At 36.6% G+C, this 22804-nt stretch overlaps 1 protein-coding gene across 3 annotated transcripts in view; it reads left to right on the forward strand.

Annotated features, from left to right (window-relative positions):
- MMS22L (MMS22 like, DNA repair protein) overlaps nucleotides 1-22804 on the forward strand; it is a 127330-nt gene that overhangs the window by 32814 nt on the left and 71712 nt on the right. For all 3 annotated transcript variants that reach the window (XM_010808479.4, XM_005210855.5, NM_001206012.3), the window contains 3 exons: nucleotides 5196-5315; nucleotides 7805-8031; nucleotides 9912-10415. In XM_010808479.4, coding sequence (XP_010806781.1) covers nucleotides 5196-5315; nucleotides 7805-8031; nucleotides 9912-10415 — 851 coding nt within the window. The remainder of the gene's footprint in view (nucleotides 1-5195; nucleotides 5316-7804; nucleotides 8032-9911; nucleotides 10416-22804) is intronic.

Below are 22804 nucleotides of genomic sequence, written 5' to 3' on the forward strand. Positions count from 1 at the left end.
ACTAGTTCTGAATAATGTGGGTCAATCTTCTAATTACTAATCAGAATTACTGTGTTTTTGGACAGAGGGATTTTGACTGGGATATTGAAGTCTCTTTGTTTAGTCACTGAGTCATGTCGGCCTCTGTGACCCCATGGACTGTAGCCCGTCAGGCATCTCTGTCCATGGGATTTCCCAGGCAAGAATACTGGAGTGGGTTGCCTTTTCCTCTTCCAGGGGATCTTCCTGACCCAGGGATTGAACCCATGTCGCCTGCATTGGCAGGCAGATTCTTTACCACTGAGTCACCAGGGAAGCTGCTAACTCTCTTTATCCAATCCTGATAAAATCCCATCAGACTGATAGTTACTATTTAGCTTCAACGTAAGTTTTATTCTCCAGATGGTTCCTGATAGGCAAGTTAGTTATGCATAAAAAATGAACCCCCAGTTGTTATATTGCCATTTCTATAAAATAAGCTAAAAAATGTTTTTATTTTTAGTTCAGTAAAACAATTTGGTGCATGGAATATACCCAAATTTAATATGCCTGCATTTGATCTTTGAAAACAGAAGTTCTAGGAAGATATCCTTTTTGAAAGGACTGAGAGATCAGCAGCAGACACTGGAGTATTCTAGGATTGCTTTTTATATGAAATAGTTTATATGTACTCATTCAGCTGAGATGAGACACCCAGAGAGCCCACAGGATCTTGTGATAAATGTAGAAATTGAGTAGCGTGGGCTCTGGATTTGAGATAGGTAGGTTTGAATCTACATGGAAAAGAGCCCCACGTGCCTTCTGGTTTATTAAAAATCAGAGAGAGTGGATTTAGATAATGTTAATCAAAATTCTTTTCTTGGTTTAGGTAGAGTTTGGCTTCAACACTCAGAAAATTAAAATATATCCATTTAAGGTACAATAGTGTGAATGTGTTGCGTTTATTATATGATTGTCAAGACTCAATGTTTTAGCTAAAAAAAATTCAAAGCGACAGCTGTCACTGTGTGAGCACTGTCCATAGCACTAGATGTACATTTTCCACTCATGACAGTCTTGTGAAGTCCCATTTTAGACATTAGGAAAACTGGGACACAGAGTAAGCCTTGTCCAGGTTCACTCAGCTAGCTAGGAAGTGGTGGAGCTGGAATTTGTTTTTAGTCATTCCAGAGTGAAGTCTCTCAGTCGTATCCAACTCTTTGCTACCCTATGGACTGTAGCCTACCAGGCTCCTTTGCCTATGGGATTTTCCAGGCAAGAATACTGGAGTAGGTTGCCATTTCCTTCTCCAGGGGATCTTCCCAACCCAGGGATCGAACCCAGGTCTCCCACATTGTAGGCAGATGCTTTACCATCTGAGCCATGAGGGAAGTCCTACGGAGGAAGTCATTCCAAACTCCCTCAAAACACTTGACCTTGTAAGATTCTTAATAAAACTCTGCTTTTTGTTGTTGTTTTAAAACTTTCTTTTTTGAAACTTCTTTGCTGTTATGTCTTTCATTAGTAATGTACTTTGATTTGTAAGATCTGTTTTGGTAATACTTGTGGAAAGCAACTATCTCAATTTTCCACTTTTTTAAATTTGTTTTTGTGATCTTCTCTCTCTCCAATAAGTCTATGATGAGAAAAATGTAAGGTAGGAAGAAATTAATATACTCAGGTGTTCTCAAACATTCTTCCTCACCATATTTCAGCTGTTTTTCCATTATGAATTTGAACTAAGATGTCTGTTGGCTCCTCTACTTCTAACTATTGTAAATTCTTATCTCTTTGGCTTTCTGAACTTGAAGATGGGCAAATCATTTAATTCAGCTGATGTGTGCCCACCCACACAATTTTTAATGGAAATTTTTAAGAAGCACTAAGGGAACATGGTTCTAAACAAAATGATGGATGAATATACAAAACATGAGCATGTGCTTTACAACAAATACAGTGATTAATTACAAAAATGAACTTGCTTTTCAAGTCACACTCAACTGACTTACCCTGCCAGAACTGTGGAGAAAATGGTATTTTATAAGACATTTCTTTTCATTTTAATCTGTAGCCACTATCAAGAAAAGGATGGGAAATTTATCTCCTTTCCTTAACCAAAAAAAAAAAAAAAGGGAGGAAAAATCCCCCAGGATACTGTATTTAATTTCTTCTTGATTGGTTGCAGTGGAAAGAGCATGGGCTTTGGTCTCACAAACTTTGATTCAAATCTTGTTCTGGTCACTAAGAGCAATCTTGATCAAATCTGGTGTCAATCAGATGTTTATTTTTTTTCCCTCATGTTTTTGGAAGGTGGTATAGTATATCTAACAAGTTTTGGAGTCATGAGTCCTAACTCCTTCCCATATGCACTTGGGTAAGCCATTTATAATTTCTGAACCTCAGCCCGTTTTTTTTTTTTTTTTTTGGTAAAATGAGTGTAGTAAAACAGATGGTATGAGACATACATGAATAACATACGTAAAACATCATATGATATCAGACACATAGTTGGTATTTAACCTTTTGTTTTTCCCAAACTTTGTACATTTTTATGGTTTAAATACCTTTTTGTGAATTTTACATGTAAATGATTTTCAGACACCAAACAAAGCAACACAAAACTCTTCAAAACGAACCCACTTTTTTCATGTAATTCACTTTTTAATCTTGCAGTGTAATTAAATTAGTATGTTTTAATTCACATCAGTAGTGTGCCATGAGAATAAACCTACATCTAGTTTAATATTTTCATAATAAAATCAAAGAACGTTAGTGACCAACGAGGGTTCAATGAGTTTATTTATCAGAGGAACTAAATATCTTTCCCTAAACCATAGAGCCACTTGATGAGAAGAAACACTAGAACTCAGATCTGTTTTGTTGATAAAACATTTACGGAGTCTCTTTGGTAAAGCAGGCACTGTGCTAGGCCTGGGGAGCACTATCGCAGCCCTTAGGGAACTCATAGACTTGAAGGTAGATAGGAAGGTGAGAACTGTGTGTGAAGTGTCCATGAAGCTGTGTAACTTTGTACAGAAAGTGGTGATCCCCTTCTCTTTCTGAAATACTTCTCTCAGGGCCCATGATGCCTGGTTTCCTACCTACTTCATTGGGTTTTGCTTATAGGCCTCCTTTTTCTTGATACCTAAATTTTGGAATAGCAATAGGCTGTCAGTTCTGGGTTCTTTTCTGTTTTCTGTCCACAGTCTTTCCTAGATTGATCTTATCTAGGCCTTTAGCTCTAAAAACCATCAATATGAAGGTAATATCCAAATTTGTATCAGTAGCTCTGCCTTTTTCCTTGAGCTATAGACCCATAAATTGTCTGTGTAATATTTGTACTCGGTTGCCCTGTGCACTCTCACCTGTTCCTTCCCTGCTCTTTGCCACCATAAGAATTGAGTGGTTCCATCAATTCATTTTCTTAAGCCAAAACTTAAGAATTCCCCTGAATTGCTATCTTTCCTTCATACCTTAATATAAGTCATAAACAAATTCCATCAACATAACTCTAAAATTGTCTTCCTGTCTTAATCTTACAGTTTCACAGTTATCTCCTAGAATTTTAAGTTGGTGGGAGAAGGAAGTAGAAAAAAGGAGACATTTTAATCTTCCGTGATGAAATAACCACGCACCTTTGTTGAAAAGAGACAATACTGAATCCATTCAACAATTATTTACCTAAAGCATAATGTTTCCCAGGCACCGTCACATTTCCAGCATGTCTGCTTTGTACTTAACCTTTGTCTGCTTTTCTGTTACACTGGAAGTTCTCTTTCAGCTCTTCTAACTGATCTTACTCTGTTCTTATCTGCTATTGTCATCTTGCTTGATCCAGTGTAGCATTTTTGAAGCATTCATTTCATGTCACCCCTGTGTTTACAGTCCTCTAAAGGTTTCCCAACATAATTAAAATACAGTCCATACTTCTGATTGTGACGTGTAAAGCCTTAAATGAGATATGGTTCCTGACTATCTCTGACTTAATCCTATAAAACCAAGCTTACTGCTAATTCAGGAAGTTTCCATGTATTTTCTCTGCCATCAGTGCTTTACTTTCATTTCTGTATGTGGTTGGCTCTTTTCCATCCAATCATTTAACCCAAATTCCAGCCCATAAAAGCTCAGATGGTAAAGAATCTGCCTGCAATGCAAGAGACCAGAGTTCCATCCGTGGGTGGGGAGGATCCCCTGGAAGAGTAAGATGGCAGCCCACTTCAGTATTCTTGCCTGGAGAATCCCATGGACAGAGGAGCCTGGCAGGCTACAAGCCATGGGGTTGCAGAGAATCAGACATGACTGAGCAACTAACACTACTACTGCTAGCCCTCAAAAAGGCCTTTCAGTTCGTAGTGCCTGATAAAAAAAATGACCCACATCCTCTGTCAGTTACTCTACCACATTACTCTGCTTTTCTTTTGCTTTTTGCAGTGGTTATAACTGTTTACATTATGTAAACAGTTTGTATCCTTGTTTGTATCCTCTTTTTCCATTTTCCCCAAAGTGTAACTTCATTATGCCTGCTGCTACTGCTGCTAAGTCTCTTCAGTCGTGTCCGACTCTGTGTGACCCCATAGACGGCAGCCCACCAGGCTCCTCCGTCCATGGGATGTTCCAGGCAAGAGTACTGGAGTGGGGTGCCATCGCCTTCCTTCTCCCTAGTACCTTAGAATACTGTCTGATACATAGTAAGCTTTGAATAACTGACTGGAATTCAGTGTTATGTCAGCTTTTAACAAACATGCATGTTATTTGATATGTAAGTTTAAAGTGTCACTTTTTTACTCTTACCTATTAAAACGTTCTAAAAGGTTAAAACATATGTACTCTGCCAACGGCTCTGGTTTTTAGAATAACTCCTATATTTCTATAAAGAATTACTTAGGTATGATTGAGTCTTCTGTATTTTTAGATAACTTATGCTACTTTCTGGTTAGGGTTTCTTTTCAGTCTCTGGGTTCGACACTATTCAGTTATTAAATACCTATTGCAGTTGTTAAATAATTGAGTTAAAAGTCAAACTGAGTTATGTAATTTCAATTATCATATTAACCTTCTCCAAAGCAAAGTTACATACCTTATGCTGATTCAGACCTTCTGGTCTGAAGATGAAAATGGGTATGACTTGGTAATATGTATTTATATTCTTTTCAGGAGCAGGTTATTCAACAGTGTCAAGTTATAATAATGTGTATTGGTCATTATTTAGTTCCTCACAATTTCAGTTTATTTTTTAGGATGGTATACTAGAAGAGCAGTTACGAATGTATCTTCACTGTTGTTTGACCCTTTGTGATTTCTGGGAGCCAAACATTGCAATTGTCACCATTCTGTGGGAATATTATAGTAAGAACCTGGTGAGTAAATAGAGTATGAATTTGTTCCAGGAATTTGAAGAATTAGAACATGGTATTTGAGGAATGTTTTTAGGGTTTAATTATATATAATTACAGAGATTTCTTAAAATTAATTTTTCAAAGTAGATTAGAGTAGCTAAAAAATATCTTTATGTTTCACATTGTCTAAAGAGCATGGACATAGGGGACGGAGCATCTGACGTCCCTTTTCTCTTAAGGGTGAGATTAAGCAAAGGAACCAGAATTGTGCCAGAAAGGTATTTTTTAAAATCTTCATTTATAAATGTTTTCTAACAACTACTGATTGCTTGCAACACATTGAACAGTTAATGCTATCTTATAGAACTAGTCTTGGCATTTGAGTAGCTTCTAGGCTACTAGGCAGAAGCATACATATTGTAGAAAAAAAAGAAAAGAGTTACAATACTCTGGAATGCTAGAGGAAGGAGTATCTGACTTGTAGAAGACTTGATGAACTCATAATTTTTTAAATTGGCCTGGGGAATAAGTAGAATTTTCCAAGTACAGAAGAAAATGAGCATCCAAGCAAAAGGAATAGTGTTTTGGACAAGTGTATAGAGACATGAAAAAACATGATTTATGCCTACTATGTTAAATAGTTCTAAATGATGGGTCTGAGGTGACTGTGGAGAAATACGGGAGATGAAGAAAGTAGAAAAGTTAGTCCAGGGCTGGATTTTGAAGGGTTAAAGATAACATGCAGTTGAGTTATGATTTATCCAAGAGACATTGGAAAGCAAAAATGTGACACATTATGTATGTGTTTGAGAAAGTTTTTTCCTGAAAGTAGTATAAAGGAAGTGGGTACAGATGAGATAGTAGTCCAGTATGGTAGTATAAGTAAATAATGCAGCAAATGAGAACTAAAATAGGGACAGTGAATTTAAAAAGGGTAAATTTGGAAGAGAAAATTTTAAAAGTACATTTAAAAAATGGATTGTTACTTGTGTATGGAGAGAAGAGAAGATTTGGAATGTTTGGTTTTCTGAGTAAGTATATAGTGAAACCTTCAATCAAGACAGAAAAAGATATGGAGGACATACAAGTAAATTACAAGTTTGGGTCTATATATAATTGAACTTATTAAAAATGAGAAAAATACCTTTCTCTGAAACATACGGTCAGTCTGGCTGGAGAAATGACCAATTCTGATTCTCAGGCAGAATGTATACAGGATGGGTCTGTAATGCCTTGTTATACCTGAAAACAGGGAGGGTATCCAAGTAAGCTGGAGTTGTGTCAAAAGAACACAGGAGCCTGCTGTAAGGAGCTCCCATTCCCCAGTGCTGGGTAAATTTGGGCATGATAAAGAATAAAGACAGCTGTGGATTATGTGTTTAAATCCTCGAGTTTGTGGTATTTTTAGAAAAGTTGTTATTCTGGAAACTAAATAAAGGAAAATATAAACTATATTTCCGGAGAAGGCAATGGCACCCCACTCCAGTACTCTTGCCTGGAAAATCCCATGCACCGAGGAGCCTGGTGGGCTGCAGTCCATGGGGTCGCTAAGAGTCAGACATGACTGAGTGACTTCACTTTCACTTTTCACTTTCATGCATTGGAGAAGGAAATGGCAACCCACTCCAGTGTTCTTGCCTGGAGAATCCCAGAGACGGGGGAGCCTGGTGGGCTACCGTCTATGGGGTTGCACAGAGTCAGACACGACTGAAGCGACTTAGCAGCAGCAACAGCAAACTATATTTCAGAATACCAAATTTCAAGCTAGTTTAGAAAGAATGATAGAATTAGAAAATCACTATCTTGCACATCTGTTGAAATAAGCCATCTGGATGATGATCATCCCTGGCTGTTCAAATGGTGGGGATCACTCAGATGGATCGATCAGCATGATCAGTCTTAAACATCACAAAAAGAATGAAAGTCAGAAATTACGTGCCTCTTTGCTAACTGAAATAGGAAGTACTCGAGACTGCCATTGAAAGATTCTCACCAAAAAACTTGACCTGAATCTGATCAGTCCACTAGATAGAGCTACCAATTTACAGAAAAGATAGCAGATGAAAGAATACATTAAGTGACTCCAGGAAGATGTAAGAAAGATCTTGAAATGTAGGAAGATATAAGCCGAAGATATAAGCCCCTAAAATCAGAATTTAGGAAATTGCACAATAAATTACCTGTTAAATGGTATGATGAAACCATTGGAAATTTTTATAGGATAAAAGATTCAAGAGGTGTGTCAACCAAATGCAAGGTATGAATCTTGACACTATCCTAATTTGAACAGACTAACTGTTAAAAAGACATTTTGGGGATAATCCAGGAATTTGAAACAGCCCTTTGTATTCTGTGCTTAAGTGGAATTTTTATTTTAGGGGGAATATGTGGTAATGGCTGTGTAGTTTTTATGATTAAGAAGAGTCAGAATTTTAATGAGCTAGTTGGGATTTACAGCTTTCTGTTATTTATTCAGAGATTTAATACTTGTTTTCTTTTTTTCCTTTTAGAATAGTTCTTTCAGTATTTCTTGGCTTCCTTTAAAAGGCCTTACATATATCATTAAGTCACCCTTGTCTATGCTAGAAATGGTGAAGACCTGCTGCTGTGATAAACAAGATCATGACCTGTATAAATCCAGCAGTAGTTACACTATTTTCCTTTGCATTTTGGCAAAAGTTGTCAAGAAAGCAATGAAGAACAATGGTCCTCATCCTTGGAAACAAGTCAAGGGAAGGTGTGTACTGTATCTTTCTTTGTCATGAATGTTCACTTACATCTTCGGAGAAGTTTTTTTGCGTGTGTTTTTTAAGTTAATTTGTGCTTGGATGTCTTTATGGTTTATATCTTAAATATATTTGTTAAAGGACAGCAAAATATGGAGCATTTTGATCTTGCCAATTTGTTAACAGTACAAAACCAACCTAATATCCCTAACTTAGGGAAGATTTTAGTTTCTTATTTATCTCATCAGTCCTGAAGAATGAGATCCCATGTATTAAGTGCAGGTATAAAAGAGAACTGTTGTTTTTCTTGCCAAAGTTAATTGTAATGTTTCATGTAACTCCTTGTATATATTTTATTAAAACTTACAGAAATAAAAATTATGTCCAGATTATGCATTGGCAGATGATAGATTAAGTCTATAAAATTTTGTGTTCTTTGAGTCCACCAGTCTCACAAGCGCAGGTTTCTTGAATGAAAACTAACCATAATATAAAAGAACCAAAACCTCTGATGTTCTCATTTGAGGAGTATGCCATTTTCATTTCTGATGTGGTAAAATAAACGTTTGGTCACATTTGTCTAGTGTTGTCCTTTTTTGAGAGTTTTGCTTGTTAAATGGGTGTGATTCTTACTGTCTTTCCTTGTTCTACTTTTGCCTATGAGCCCCTTTTCTAGCCCTCTGCAGTTGACTGTTCTCCAGCGCTTGCTTAGCTTAAGCAATGGAAGCTCTTGCAACAGAATACTTAATATTTCTGGTAGATGCTTCTCAATAATCTCTAAATGAAATTCCTATTTGATTCACACAATGAATAATTCTTGCAACATTATGGTGATACAGTTTGGATTTTTTATTTAGAATATACTTTATTTTTTAATGGTATCTTTGTTAAGCCTCCAGTAATTAGGTAGCTCAAACAGTAGTTACTTTTCTTTTGTTCTGTTTGCCAATTTTGTTTGGAATCTTAAATATTTTTATGGAAAGCATAATACTCTGAACTTTATTGCTTAAAGAAATTGGAATTCATAACAAGACTGTATACCAAGCCTATCATGGGTATGATGGGGAGGATATGAAGATAATTAGATCTTTATCTTCAGGAGCTTATCAGCTTCATTATTTATAAATAAACATTTAACCTCTCATAAGCATTAATCATTTCTGTTTTGAATAAGCCATTATAAAAATTGCAGAGAAACTTAACAATCCCTAAGTAAGATTAAAAATGAATGGTGTTCAGTTCTGATCCCTTAATTAATTAAAATATATCAGCTCTTAAATTATATTAAGTAATATTGACAACAGATTTTTAAATGGCTAGTCTTGGATATTTGAGCACTAATAATTTTTCTTTGTGAGTGGGTAAAAATAATTTTCCCAGTACTTTGCATTGTCTTAACGTATAAGTATAGTAAGAGCCAGGTCTTTGTGAAGGGTAGAGGGAGAAAGAATTTAAGGAACACTGTTATGTAAAATTGCCCTGTTAAGAGTTCTATAAAGTACATCAAGTTGTACTTAAAAGAATTACATATTCTTTCTTATTTGTCAGTAAACACTGAAAAAGAAAGGTTATGGGGGGATTAAAATAAAAGGAAAAGCCAAGTATTATATAGAAAATAGTATTTCTACTGTCCTTTGGGGACAGCCACTGAATCCTTTGATTCACTTATAGATGCTTGCTGCATCCTTGAGAAATTTGAAGGTTGAGAGGTGAGGCTTATTCTATGAGTTTTGTTTTCTAAGCAACAAAAGTGATACAATAGCCCCATTATGTAGAAATAGCTAAAAATTTAAAGTGATGAGGCTGTCGTGAGTATTGAGTTAAATGTTAGTTTAAAAGATGGATTTTTGTGAATGAAACTGTTCATAATTCATTTGTTTTAATTTTACAGGATATATTCTAAATTCCATCAAAAAAGAATGGAAGAACTAACTGAAGTTGGTCTGCAGAACTTTTTCAGCCTTTTTCTACTGTTAGCAGCTGTGGCAGAGGTAGAAGATGTAGCAAGTCATGTTTTACGCCTCCTAGATTTCCTCAAGCCTACTTTTAAAACATCTCCTCTCATTTGGAAGGGTCAGATGGCCTTCCTCTTGATGTATACCCAGAAAAATCTGGACATTGGTGTTTTGGCTGAGAAATTTTCAAATGCTTTCCGGGAGAAAGCAAAGGAATTCTTGGTATCTAAGAATGATGAAATGGGACAAAGACAGACCCTTTGGACCCTTCTTTCCATATATATGGACAGTGTTCAGGAGGTGTTTGAGACAAGCCGTTGCTTGCATCCTTCTCATGAAAAACTGCTTAATGATGGCTTTAGTATGCTTCTACGAGCTTGTCAAGAATCTGAACTTAGGACAGTATTGAACTTTCTACAAGCTGTTCTGGCCAGAATCAGGTATGCTTTCCAGTAATGTGCTAATGTATTAATTTGTTTTATATCATTACCTGTGTTGATTCTGTGTTAAAGTTTTCCTTTTGACATACTCATGAAATTCAGTTGTAAAGAGAGCAGTTAAAGGAAGTTTTACTGCACGCAAACTGTCCTTTCAAACAGCGCTTCTTTGAAAGAAGGCTCACATGCAAGCCTATAAAACTCAACTCTGGTGCAATCCAGGAGCCATGCCTCTTGGCCCCGTCTTGCCTCTCTACCTCTCCTAAAAACATTATTATCCAGAGGGATATTTCAGACATTCTAAGCAAGACCATGAACTCAAATCTGAGGTGACTTTCATTGAAACATATGCAGTTTTGTGTACTTAAGGAGATTTTGGCCACATTGTACCATTAAAAAAAAAAGTTATTTTCTTTAGTTTGCTGCCGAGTTGTAGCCTCAAACACATGAAATGAGCTGTGCTTAACGGCTCAGTCATGTCCTACTGTTTGTGACCCTGTGGACTATATAGCCCACCAGGCTCCTCTGTCCATGGGGATTGTCCAGGAAAGAATGCAGGAGTGGGTTGCCATGCCCTCCTCTGAGGGATCTTCCTGACCCAGGGATCGAACCAAGGTCTCTTGCATTGCAGGTAGATTCTTTACCGACTGAGCCACCAAGGAAGCCCCAAACACATGAAATACTCCCAGCTAAAGCAGTGTATTCTAAGAGTGAGATAGGATTGTTCTACAGCAAGTTTTGTGTAGATGATGTTCACCAGTCATCTATATAAAACTTAGCTGTTCCCAGATCTACGTGAATTATACAAATATGCAGATGCACTCAGACCCAAACAGTAATGGTGAGAACAGTGATCATGCTGTTTATTGCCTTGAAGGCTCTTTTCACATAGCAGTTTCACCTTTGAAGTTCATGTTCTTAAGAAGTTAGATACTACACTCAGTGCAGTTAGGTATAGAAATACAATTTTATTTAAAATCATGTCTGAAGTTAATGAAGAGACTGCTTCCCTTTTCTTAGTTGCACATTACAAAAGTAGCATCTTTTTCAAAGATACTAAACTTAATGAAATTTCTGAATTTTGGATATTTCATTACCAATTTCATTAGTGATCTTCTTAATTTACATTGGGCTGTGTGTTCATAGAGATCAGTCCACAGGTTTTCACGCATTAGGTTTTATGTAGTTTTTATATTCATGTACTCTAGTTCTTAAGCAGATAATCATCCCTATATCCCTAAATGTAAGCTGAATCAAATATTTAGATGGACGGATAGATAAATAGATAAGTAAATGAAGAGCCAACTTCATTAGAGGAAGCTTTTACTGATTCTGGATCTTCTCCATGAAATAATTTGTTTATTCCTAGTCTAGTAGAGTTTATTAGCAGATGCTATACTTTTCCAAGTGCCAAATTCATTTTGTTTGTTCAGATTTTAAATAAGTGGTAAGCAGTATTTTCCTGTGCTTCTTGAGCACAGTTAGAGATTTCCACATTTCTGGTACCATTTTTGGTTTGTTTATTTATATTCGTCTGAATATACAAAGCAAGAAGGAAAAGGGGTCTAAAAACTGGTCTAAACCAGCCTGGCGATGTTGCTACAGCCTGGGCAAAAGAATAGGAGTTTTTAGCATTAAAACCAAAGCGGTTTCAGGAGTGTTGGGAAAATATTGCTTGCAAGTACCTTGTAAGCTGTTCACTATAATGCATTTTTGTTGAAACCATGAGGGTCACACTATTCAGAAGTACAGAGGTAGGAATCAAGAGGGCATAATGAAGACTGTCAATTATATAAAATGAGAGTAACTTTACATTTATATTAGGAATTTCTTTAAAACTGGATCTGGTTTGAGTGTGTTAATTTGGTGTCATCTTGAACACGGGGCAAGGAGTGTGTGGTCTACAGGACTAACCAGTAAAAAAAAAAGGACACAAATGTTTATGCTGGTAATATTTAATTCTTTGTAGAAATGTTTATTTTTGGTTTTGCTTTATACTATTCAACTAGGATCAAAAGCAATTGCTATAAGAGAATGTGAAATCATGTGTAACTTTCTGTCACCAAAATTATCAAGCAGTTTTAACAGAAGTATGAGGTCATTGTGTGAATGAGAATGGTGTAGTAATGTGCAGGTCATTGTTAATGCTGTCATGGTACAGGCACTGCCATCTTTTAAGTTTCTGAAGCTTGCATAGTAATTTGCAACAGTCCTTCAATGAGACTGATTGTAGTACATAATAAGAGGGACTGTGACTTGCATGGTTTATTTTATTCCATCAGTCTTCAGTACTTCCAAGCAAATATTGTCCAGACAGACTTGTTTTAGTTTGGGATATTTGCAGGGAAAGGGCCCCAGAGATCATTCAGGATTGTTTACCTTAAGAAGAAAAAAAGAAGGGAGGGAGGGGAAACACAAGAAAAGTCCTCTAGGTATTTGGTCATATGGAGATGTGTTCCTGATCTCTTAACTCCAAATTTGAATTCATTGAAGTTCTTTCCAGAGGACTTTTTTAGGTATGCTACAGTATTTTTACTATTAATATTATTAGGAAGTTCAAAAATAATTTGAATAGTTGTTAAAAATTAAAGCACAGCTTTTCTTTTAAGTTAAGAACAAAGCTAAATTCTTCGAATTTTGATTTAGATGGAGAAGGTGGGTTACATAGATTGATGATATTTATTCCTGACTGCATCCCTGACAAAGGAAAGAATGAAATACTTTACCTTAGCAATCTCTTCTGTTTTGTAATTCAGGTGGGAGTAAGGTACCAGTCCTTGCATAAATGTGTGTGCAGGATATGTGCTTGTGTGTGTGTGTGTGTGTTGAACTGGGTAATAGTTTTATAACTGTATGACAGTGAAATTATAGGTAGGAAGGAACTAAGATCACTGATTATAGAGAGAAGCGGCTCCCTCTAGGCTGTTAAGAAATAATAACTTCATATGCCACTTTCAGCTAACTGGAGCTGATGGCTCACCAGAGCATTCTTTATTGCTGATTAAGTAGCATTATGAAAATACTGACTTGGTTATGTTAACTAAATGCCTCCATGTTTAAAACTCCGAATGTCAAATAGTTTTAGCAGTCATCTTTAACATTTCACATTACCTTTCTGGAATCACATTTCTGGTTCTCACTTGGCTGTTATTTGAGGTTAATATAAAAATGGCAGTCTTTCATTTGTGGAGTTAGGTGTAGCCAAAAGCTTTTCTTTAATTATATCCATTCATGCTGCTATAGTTAAGGGTCTGTCAGCATTTCCATTATAAACCTCCATTTTCAGGGTTTTATAACACAGCTCTGAAAATTAGCTCTGGGCAAAAACTTGACATGCAAGGCCTCATGAGATTCTCCCTCCTCCCCATCCCCCTGTTTCATTTTTACTGAAGTAGAGGTGAGTGATTTCAAAATGCCTTTTGGCATCTGCAAATATCATTCGGAGTTTAAAAAGAAACAATAAATTTTCAGGCTTTGTACCTGTTTGTTCTACCACTTAAGGGAGGTTGTGGACTTATGAATTTAAGTCAAATGGATATTGATCAACTGACATCCTATCTTGTATTAAACAAGAGCCTAGTTTCAAAGAAGTCTAAAGGCAGCTGAAAACTTGTCTAAGATGTCAAATGTGCAGACTAAGAAATAGTTCAAAAGGGAAGATGACCTGTTTTTGATATTCCATGTGCTCAAGTTCAGCTCCTTAAAAGGTTTATGATTCTTTTTCCTGGCTTCAAAATACATTTGAAAATACATACATTTTTTCATTCTTTTCTTCTTTTTCCACGAACTTGCAAGTTCACCTGTTATATATCTTTTTTGACATTTGGGATGGTGTGTGTGTGTGTTTGTACGCATTATACAAGAACTATGTGTAGCATTCTCCTCAAATATTTTCCATGCTCAATAGTTCTAGTTATTTTAATCTTTATTGGTATGACAACATTTATTCTAAAAAAAAATTTTAATCTTTCCTTTGGAAGAGAACTAGAGATTTTCTAGGGAGGGAAGGCGGCAGTTTAAAAGGAAGTATTCTTGTGAGACTGTGCTGATCGCCAAATAATTTACATGATCTTTCAGAAAAAAAGAACTGTTGACAGTATGCAAGCCTTTTCCTCCTTTTTTATTGGGTGTTCTATTAGTATAATGGGTTACAGCTTTTAATTATTGAATTGTTTACTACAAAACAAGTTGAAACCAATATGTTTTTTTTTAATCAAATTATTTTGAGTTATTTATTTGCAAAGTTTCATTAGTACATCCCAGATTGCCCAAAACATCTGGGGTTCTGCTGTTTGATCATGTGTATATATGAACATCTGTCTATATGTACATATATGTGAATGTGTGTCATATATACACATAGGTACATCATTTATACTGTGTATATGAAATGTATACTGTATGCAGATTTTGATTTGATACAGATTTTTAGGACAGTTTTCTAATAATTTGAGAGAGGGAGCACATGAGTATGCCCCATGGAAAAATACATTTACAGTTTTTATTTGAAAAGTCAGACAGTTGTGTTGCTCACTAAGAGTGATCCACCTACCAGTTTTGGTTGCTTCAGAGAAAGCATCAGCATCTCTAAGCGAATATACTAGTATTGATATTGCGGAAATATATAAAATGTATAGATTTCTTTTCATTAAATAGTTCATAATAAGATTTTTACAAGTATACTGTGAGTTAACTTTTTTATTTGCTTATGTACTCTTTACCAAGCTTGAATTGCACAAAGCATAGCCCTTTTATATTACATATTTTATAAATTCATGCAGTAATATAAACCTCTTACCCTAATAACTTGGAAATTTTTTTATTATTTTGTTGAAACATATGCTATTTACTTAATTTTTCATGTATTAGAGTTAATATTTGGGTCATTTATTTAGTCTCCAACTAGATCTATTAATAGATATGCATTCTCCTTGTATAAGTACAAAGTGATTCTTTGAAAGTATTATAAGGGAAAAGTTATGTGTCCAAATTTTAGCCTTATTGGTAAAATGGGGATAATAGCACAAACCTCACCAGGTTATTTTAAGGATTAATTATAATATAACCCTAGTAATGTGAAGTATTGACACAGTGCCTGGCATATGAGTAAGTGTTCAATAAATGGATGTTGCTTTTATTATTATTACTGTTTTCAAAAGAGGCCCTAATGTATTCATTTCTAGTGTGCTCACGTGTGTGTGTGTGTTTGGACTTGGATGGTTCTTAACCCTTCCTAATATAATACCTTTTACGAAGTGGATAGCTCAGTTGGTAAAGAATCTACCTGCAGTGCAGGAGACCCCGGTTCAATTCCTGCATCGGGAAGATCCGCTGGAGAAGGGATAGGCTACCCACTCCATTGTTCTTGGGCTTCCCTTGTGGCTCAGCTGGTAAAGAATCCACCTGCAATGTGGGAAACTTGGGTTTGATCCCTGGGCTGGGAAGATCCCCTGGAGAAGGGAATGGCTACTCACTCCATTATTCTGGCCTGGAGAATTCCATGGACTGTATAGTCCATGGGGTCGCAAAGAGAGCTGGACACAACTGAGCGACTTTCACTTTCGCTTTTGATGTATAAATGAGTTAGTGTCTATGTTGTAAAAACTCAAATTGCAGAGAACATGAACATTGCCTCACAATTAGAGAACTGTTGGAAATTGTGATTCTGTGTTACTAAGATGATAAGGAGCTGCTGTAGAGAAAGAAGAGTAACTTTTTAAGGTAGAAATGTGATATGTATGAATGTCCTTTATATCTAGTTAAGTGAGAGAATTTAAGTCTTCTTTGGAGGAGCTTGTTTATGATCCCAACTTTATTCTCATTGCCATTTCCTCCATGTTATTAATAACATTCCTCCATTATTAATGTTTGCCTGATCTTCTGGCCTTCTGTGCCTCGCCTCCTCAGACTACCTACCTCTTGTTTTTTTAATTGGCTTCTCTGAGATATGTCACTTTTACAATTCACTTATTGACCAGCTTTGTTGGGATAAAATTCACATACCATAAAATTAATGGTCTTAGTATATTCACAGAGTTGTGTAACCTCTACCGCAATTTTAGAACAGTTTATCACCCCAAAAAGAAACCTCGTTAACCGTTAGCAGTCACTCCCCATCTCCCCAGCCCCCTTTCCCTTGCAGTCACTAATCACTGTCTGTCTCGAGAGATTTACCTGTTTTGGACCTTTCATACAAATGGACTCATACAACACATCATCTTTTGTGACTCGTTTCTTTAATTTAGTATGATGACTTGAAGGTTTATCCACATTAAAGTGTGTACAGTACTTCATTTCTTTTTATTACCAAATAATCCACTGTATAAGTTGTGTGTTAGTTGCTCAGTTGTCTCTCTTTGCAACCCCACAAATTGTAGCCCACCAGGCCGCTCTGTCTTTGGAATTCTCCAGGCAAGAGTACCAGAGTGGGTTGCCATTCCCTTCTCCAGGGGATCTTCCCAACCCAGGGATTGAACCTAGGTCTGCCGCATTGCAGGCAGATTCTTTACTGTCTGAGCCAACAGGGAAGCCCCCTCTTTGAATATGCCAGATTTTATTTATCCATGTAGCAGTTGATGAACACTGAGTTGTTTGCACTTTTTCGCTATTATGAATAACATTGCTGTGGACTTTTATGTGCAAGTTTTTGTGTGGACATGTTTTTATTTCTCTTGGGTATATATACTTAGGGGTGGAATTGCTGGGTCATGTGATAACTCTAACCTTTTAAGGAAATGCTAAACTGTTTCCATTGCACCATTTTACAGTCCAGTCTATACAATCCGACCTTATCCAACCTGCAGTAAGAATTGCGGTTTCTCCGCATCCTCACCAGTGTTTGTTGCTACGTGTGTTTCTGAATGCAGTGATTTTAGTGGATGTGAGGTGATAGATTAGTATCTCATAATGGTTTTGATTTGCATTTCCTTGGTGGCTAGTGGTGTTGATCACATGCTTTTCATGTGCTTGTTGATCATTATGTCTTACTTGGAGAAATATCTATTTGGACCCTGTGTCCATTTTTAAATTATTTGTCTTTTTGTTACTGAATTATAAGAATTCTTAATATATTTAGATACAAATCCCTCATCAGATATGATACACAAATATTTTCTCCCATGTTATGAGTTGTCTTCTCATTTTCTTTCTCTCTTTTTTTTTTTTAAACTTTTTGGCCACACCGTGTGGTGTGTGGAATCTTAGTTCCCCAGAGCAGATTCAAACCTGAGCCTCCTGCATTGAAAGGTGGAGTTTTAACCACTGGACTGCTGGGGAAGTCCCTTTTCACTTTAACATCTTTTGTAGCATAAATTTTAAAAATTTTATTGAAGTCCTATATATCTAGTTTTTCATTTGTTGCTTCTGCTCATCTCATATTCTCTTACCATATTTATCTTGTTGGAGAGCAATTCTGCTTATGTCATTCTCTACTTAAACACCTTTAATGACATCCTGATAAGACACAAAATGTAATGTCTAATTCCTTATCACAGTTTTCGAAGTTATCCACTGTCTGGCTTTACTTTATTTCTGTACCCTTTTCTTGTGGTTCTCCTTTAATCAAATGAAACTATTAATTACCAAGATATCTCCCAAATCTTTTTTTACTGTTACATTTTCCTGTCAAAACCAGTTGAGGATTCAGATCAGAGAATGTCCAGGACAGTAGAGCTAGATCTGAGGACTGAATAAGCTGCAGATATGTGGTAGTCAATAATTAGAAAAGGGTTAAATTCAAGGAGTGAAAGCAGTTGTGAAGATCACAAGTCAGAAATGGTCAGTGTTGGTTACAGTAGGCAAAGAGATGGGGTGGCAGAATACAGGAAAAGAAAGGGAAAAAACCTCAAAAGACTTATTTAGAGGGATTTGGGAAAAGGAAAAGGTGATTTGAGAAGTTAGTAGTACCTAGATCAGGGCTAGAGATGGACTCAATGAGCTTCAGATAGGAGCACTGTACATGGCGGAAGTCAGGATTTCAGGCGGTAGTGGACAAATCCCCAACAGTAAGTTGTGCTTTTTTTCTTCTACGTATTAAGGAAGTGTTTGTGTGTTCTTCCTGCTGCTGCTGCTAAGTCGCATCAGTCGTGTCCGACTCTGTGCGACCCCATAAATGGCAGCCCATTAGGCTCCCCCATCCCTGGGATTCTCCAGGCAAGAACACTGGAGTGGGTTGCCATTTCCTTCTCCAGTGCATGAAAGTGAAAAGTGAAAGTGAAGTCGCTCAGTCATGTCCTACTCTTAACAACCTCATGGACTGCAGCCTACCAGGCTCCTCCACCCATGGGATTCTCCAGGCAAGAGTACTGGAGTGGGGTTGCAGCATAGTATAAAAAGCAGGAGTTTTAGGGTCAGTAAACCTGAGATCACATTGTCCCTCCTCTGCTTACCAACAGTGCAGTCTTGAGAAGTTACTTAACCTTTTCTAAGCTTCAGTTGCAAATTTGTAAAATAGTCCTTACTTTATAGGATCTGTATGAATATCTGCTTAGGTCTCTGCTGTCCATACATACTACCTGTGTGTGACAATTTAAGTTAATGAATATAATGTGACATACAATGCCTCCGTCGCACTAGTTCCATACCAGATGCCCAGTGGCCATTCGTAGTTAGTGGCTGTGTAGTGGGCAGCAGCAGAGCTCTCAGCAGCACTGACTTAGATCCTGTGCCTCCCCAGACCACTGATCATAATAATCTCTCGATATGTTTATTATATTCATTTACATTTTCTTCATTTTTATGTGAACAGTGTTATCCTTTATGCCAAGCTTCTCTTGAAATGTATGCTTGTCCATATGTCCACAGTCTTAAATAATCTCACTTTCCTTGGAATTTCTTTAACACTTTCTCTCAAATGCTCTTTATTGCTTTCTACTTTGTATTTTTTTTTTTTCCTTACAGAGGATACATCAAATAAATTATTCAGCAAATCCAGCTAATATTTATGAGTGCCTGTAGTGATAACAGGCATTTTTGTAGGCAGGCACTTGGCATACATCTGTAAACCAGCTAAGTGCAGTGTATATGATACGCACTCATGTATTTCTTACATGAAAGACAGACTGAGAAAATCTAAAGATACTTTAAGTGTTTATTGAAGCCATCACCTTTTCATCATTTTATATTGTATTATTTCAGCAATTCAGTATTATTTGATAATGATTTATACTTGTCCCCAGATTTTACCTGCTTATCCAACAATTCTTGCCAGTATCCACATGAAAGTAGAGAACAGTATCTGTGCAGCCAGGCTATGGATTTAATGGATTTAATACATAATCTGAATTTCAACTCTGTGCTTTTTGTCTTCTAAGCACCATTGGGCAGGAGGGACTTCCAAAAAAATGACAGGAGTCCATTCTTCTCAATTAATTGGAAGGTTTTTGATGTTATAGAAAAATGAAACTCATGTCTACTCTAGCTGAAAATTTGGGACCATTTTTTAATAACCAAAACTATTCTCCCACTAAAATATGGACACAGGTGGAGTAAGTGGGCCTTTGAGCTTTTCCCTTGCTTGTGAGAGTCTCCAAAACCTCTCCATCAAGGCTGGGTCCACAGGAGCACTTTGAATGTAAAAGTAGAAATCATCTGTATTTGGATTGGGTTGGAAGCAAGGTATTAAATATTTGGAAGAGGGAACTGAAATAATGGAATGGAGGAAATACTTGATAAAATAATTTAAAGCAGTTCCCTGGAGTGGAAGCTTCCGTATTGAAAGGGCCTTTTGAATGACTGTAGCACAATGTAAGAAAATAAGACTAACAGTAAAGCACAGCTGTGTGAATTTCAGAAGGCTTGGTACAAGATAAAGGTATCAAAGTGTCCATGGACTTCTCAGTCTTAGCCACTTTTCTTAATCTTCTATTTTTTTCTGTTTGCTGTGCCCCTGATGTAATCTCCAGTTATAGCCTAGGTCAGATCTAATATTTAGCCTCATCTCCAAAATTATAAAAGTAGAGAGGTGAATAGAACTTTATAGATTTTTTTTCAAGATTACTGTCAAGAAGTAGATGACATAGTTGTTTGCAAAGTTTGAATGAAAGCAGTAAATTCCACCTCTCATAATTAGGAAAAGGAAGGTAAGAGTGGCGTAAGAACACTGAAAAAAATTGTGATAAACATTAGGATAAAAAAGGACAAGGGCAAAAGAAATACTCTGGAAAGGAAACATTTCATTCTTTTGAAAGTGGATGAGCTCAGGGAATAGAAATGCCATGATTATTTTCTATACCAAGCAGTGGAATATTTCTCTTTAGCCAAATGGCAGTAAATCAAAAGATGCTGGGATGACGTGAAAGCTACTTTCCCCAGTCTTACTTATATGCCTGTGATTCCTTTTCTGAACTCCATGGTTCATTACAGGTATTTGGACCACCCAGATCTTTGAAGCTTTGGATGAAATTCAGTAGGCTTATAGGAAGGCAATGGCTACTGTGCTCTTTCATCGCACCACATAGGGCTATGTTTCTTAAACCAAAGAAAAGTTGTTATAATAAATATATTGAAGACCAGTAAATCCCATTTGTGATGGGTTTGCTGAAGTTAACTTGTTTCCAACTGTGGAATGGATAAAAAGACCTGAAATTATGATTTCAGTAGGCGGACCCAGTCTTAAGAAACTCAGGAGATAAACTACTGCTGTGGGTTTTGGCTTTAAAAAGGAAGTGCTCAGAGGAAACAAGAAATAATTTAAGCATTTACATTCAATAAGTGTAGTACAATAAACCACTCACTGTTTTTTAATGATGTGATGTGTCAGAGAAGGAAACTGATCTCTTAATTATCCCATTCTTTTTAGATTAATAAGACCTCAGAAGGCACTATAAATTGTGGAAAAGTAGATTTATTATAGTTTAAAAATGTTCCTAGGTATCCTCACCATCTTCTGATAATTCCCCTAAAGTTATTTTAAGATGTGTTTCTTAGAAAACATCAGAATACATTTTTGTTTTATAATATGGATTTACTTTTGCCATCATATGGCCTGTAAGGAACAGTTCCTTACCTTTCACCATCTACCTTGTGGAGAAGGGTAAGTAATTGCTCTGTTTCAAATTTTATTTATATTTTAACAAAATTGAGAACAACTATAAGGAGTGAAACTAGCCTTTGGAACTCTTAATTTCAATTGTTTCTTCTTTACCTTACAAGATATATATTTTTCTCTCTTTAGGATATCTCTTGTCAGATTTAAGGCTTATTTAAAATGAAAAGAAAGCTAGAGCAATTTTCTTTATTCCATTTCAGTCTCCTAAGGCCTATTTCCCCCTGGTGAGCTCATAGCAACAGGGGGGTTTAAGGGAATTCAGCTTTCTGCAAATTAATGTCTCACATCATGAAAATTCAGGACTTTTTTTTTTTTTTTTATCTTGAAAAGTAATACAGTGAGTGGGAGTATTATTTCTTGCCAGCGGGTGGAAGATGAATGATTTTGTCACAGTTTTACTGCTTGATGAGCAGTATCCTGAGGGTCAGGCTTAAGTCTGTGTCACTATGCTGCTCATTACTCTTGAGCTAAATAAGGGCTGATTGGATCTAAATTGCCTAGCACATGGGCCACAGATGAGCTCAGTGAGCAGGGGATGACCTGCTATTCAGTCTGGGAGTAACCCCGGTGTGCAAATGCAGCATTAGAACACCGTGGGAGAATGAGAGGCTACCGGCTGCTGCCAGCAAAAGAAATCGAAATGTAAAAACTCTTTGATGCTGTGATGTTAGAATTTGAAATGTAGGAAGTGACAGGTTGATGGTACTTATCAGCTTTGGCTGGATTAGAGAACAGTGTCATCTTGCTTCTATAATGACAGAAGAATGAAGCCAGCAGCTAACTACTGTGCAGAGTGCAGCCGCCGCCGTTGCCACCAGTCGTTGCTGCCTCCTACCGGCAGTTTTCCTGGAAACCAGTAAAAGATAACGAAGAAAAGAGCATCCTCTGTAGATTTCCAGGAATTTGGAACTCTTTGGTGATGAAAAGTGCCCGTGATAGGAGGCAAGGGAAAAAGGGTATTTTAGAGCATACTTAATAGTAAATTGCTTTAAAAAACATTATTATTGAGAAATCGGGTGTTCAAAGATTTTCTAGTTAACCAAGAGTTAATGCATTTATGAAATGAATCTACCCAGAGCAAAAAGCCCAGTCTACTCTTCCTGTAGTAGTTTTCATTCAGGGGCCTCAGTTGGGTTTGTTTCTCTCTCAATTATGTATTTTTATAAGTAACAAAACTTTACTAACAATCTTCAAAATCTAATTCAGACTACCAACCAGTGTTAGCACAGTTTCCAAGGTACCTGATAAAAATATCAATACAAAGTGAATAGTGCTTTTGATTATGTAGCTTATGTTGCATAAATCTCCTTCCTAAGGAGGGGATGGGATGGAAGGAAAAGTTTTT

Source organism: Bos taurus, chromosome 9 (assembly GCF_002263795.3).
Source record: "Bos taurus isolate L1 Dominette 01449 registration number 42190680 breed Hereford chromosome 9, ARS-UCD2.0, whole genome shotgun sequence".
NCBI lineage: Eukaryota > Metazoa > Chordata > Mammalia > Artiodactyla > Bovidae > Bos > Bos taurus.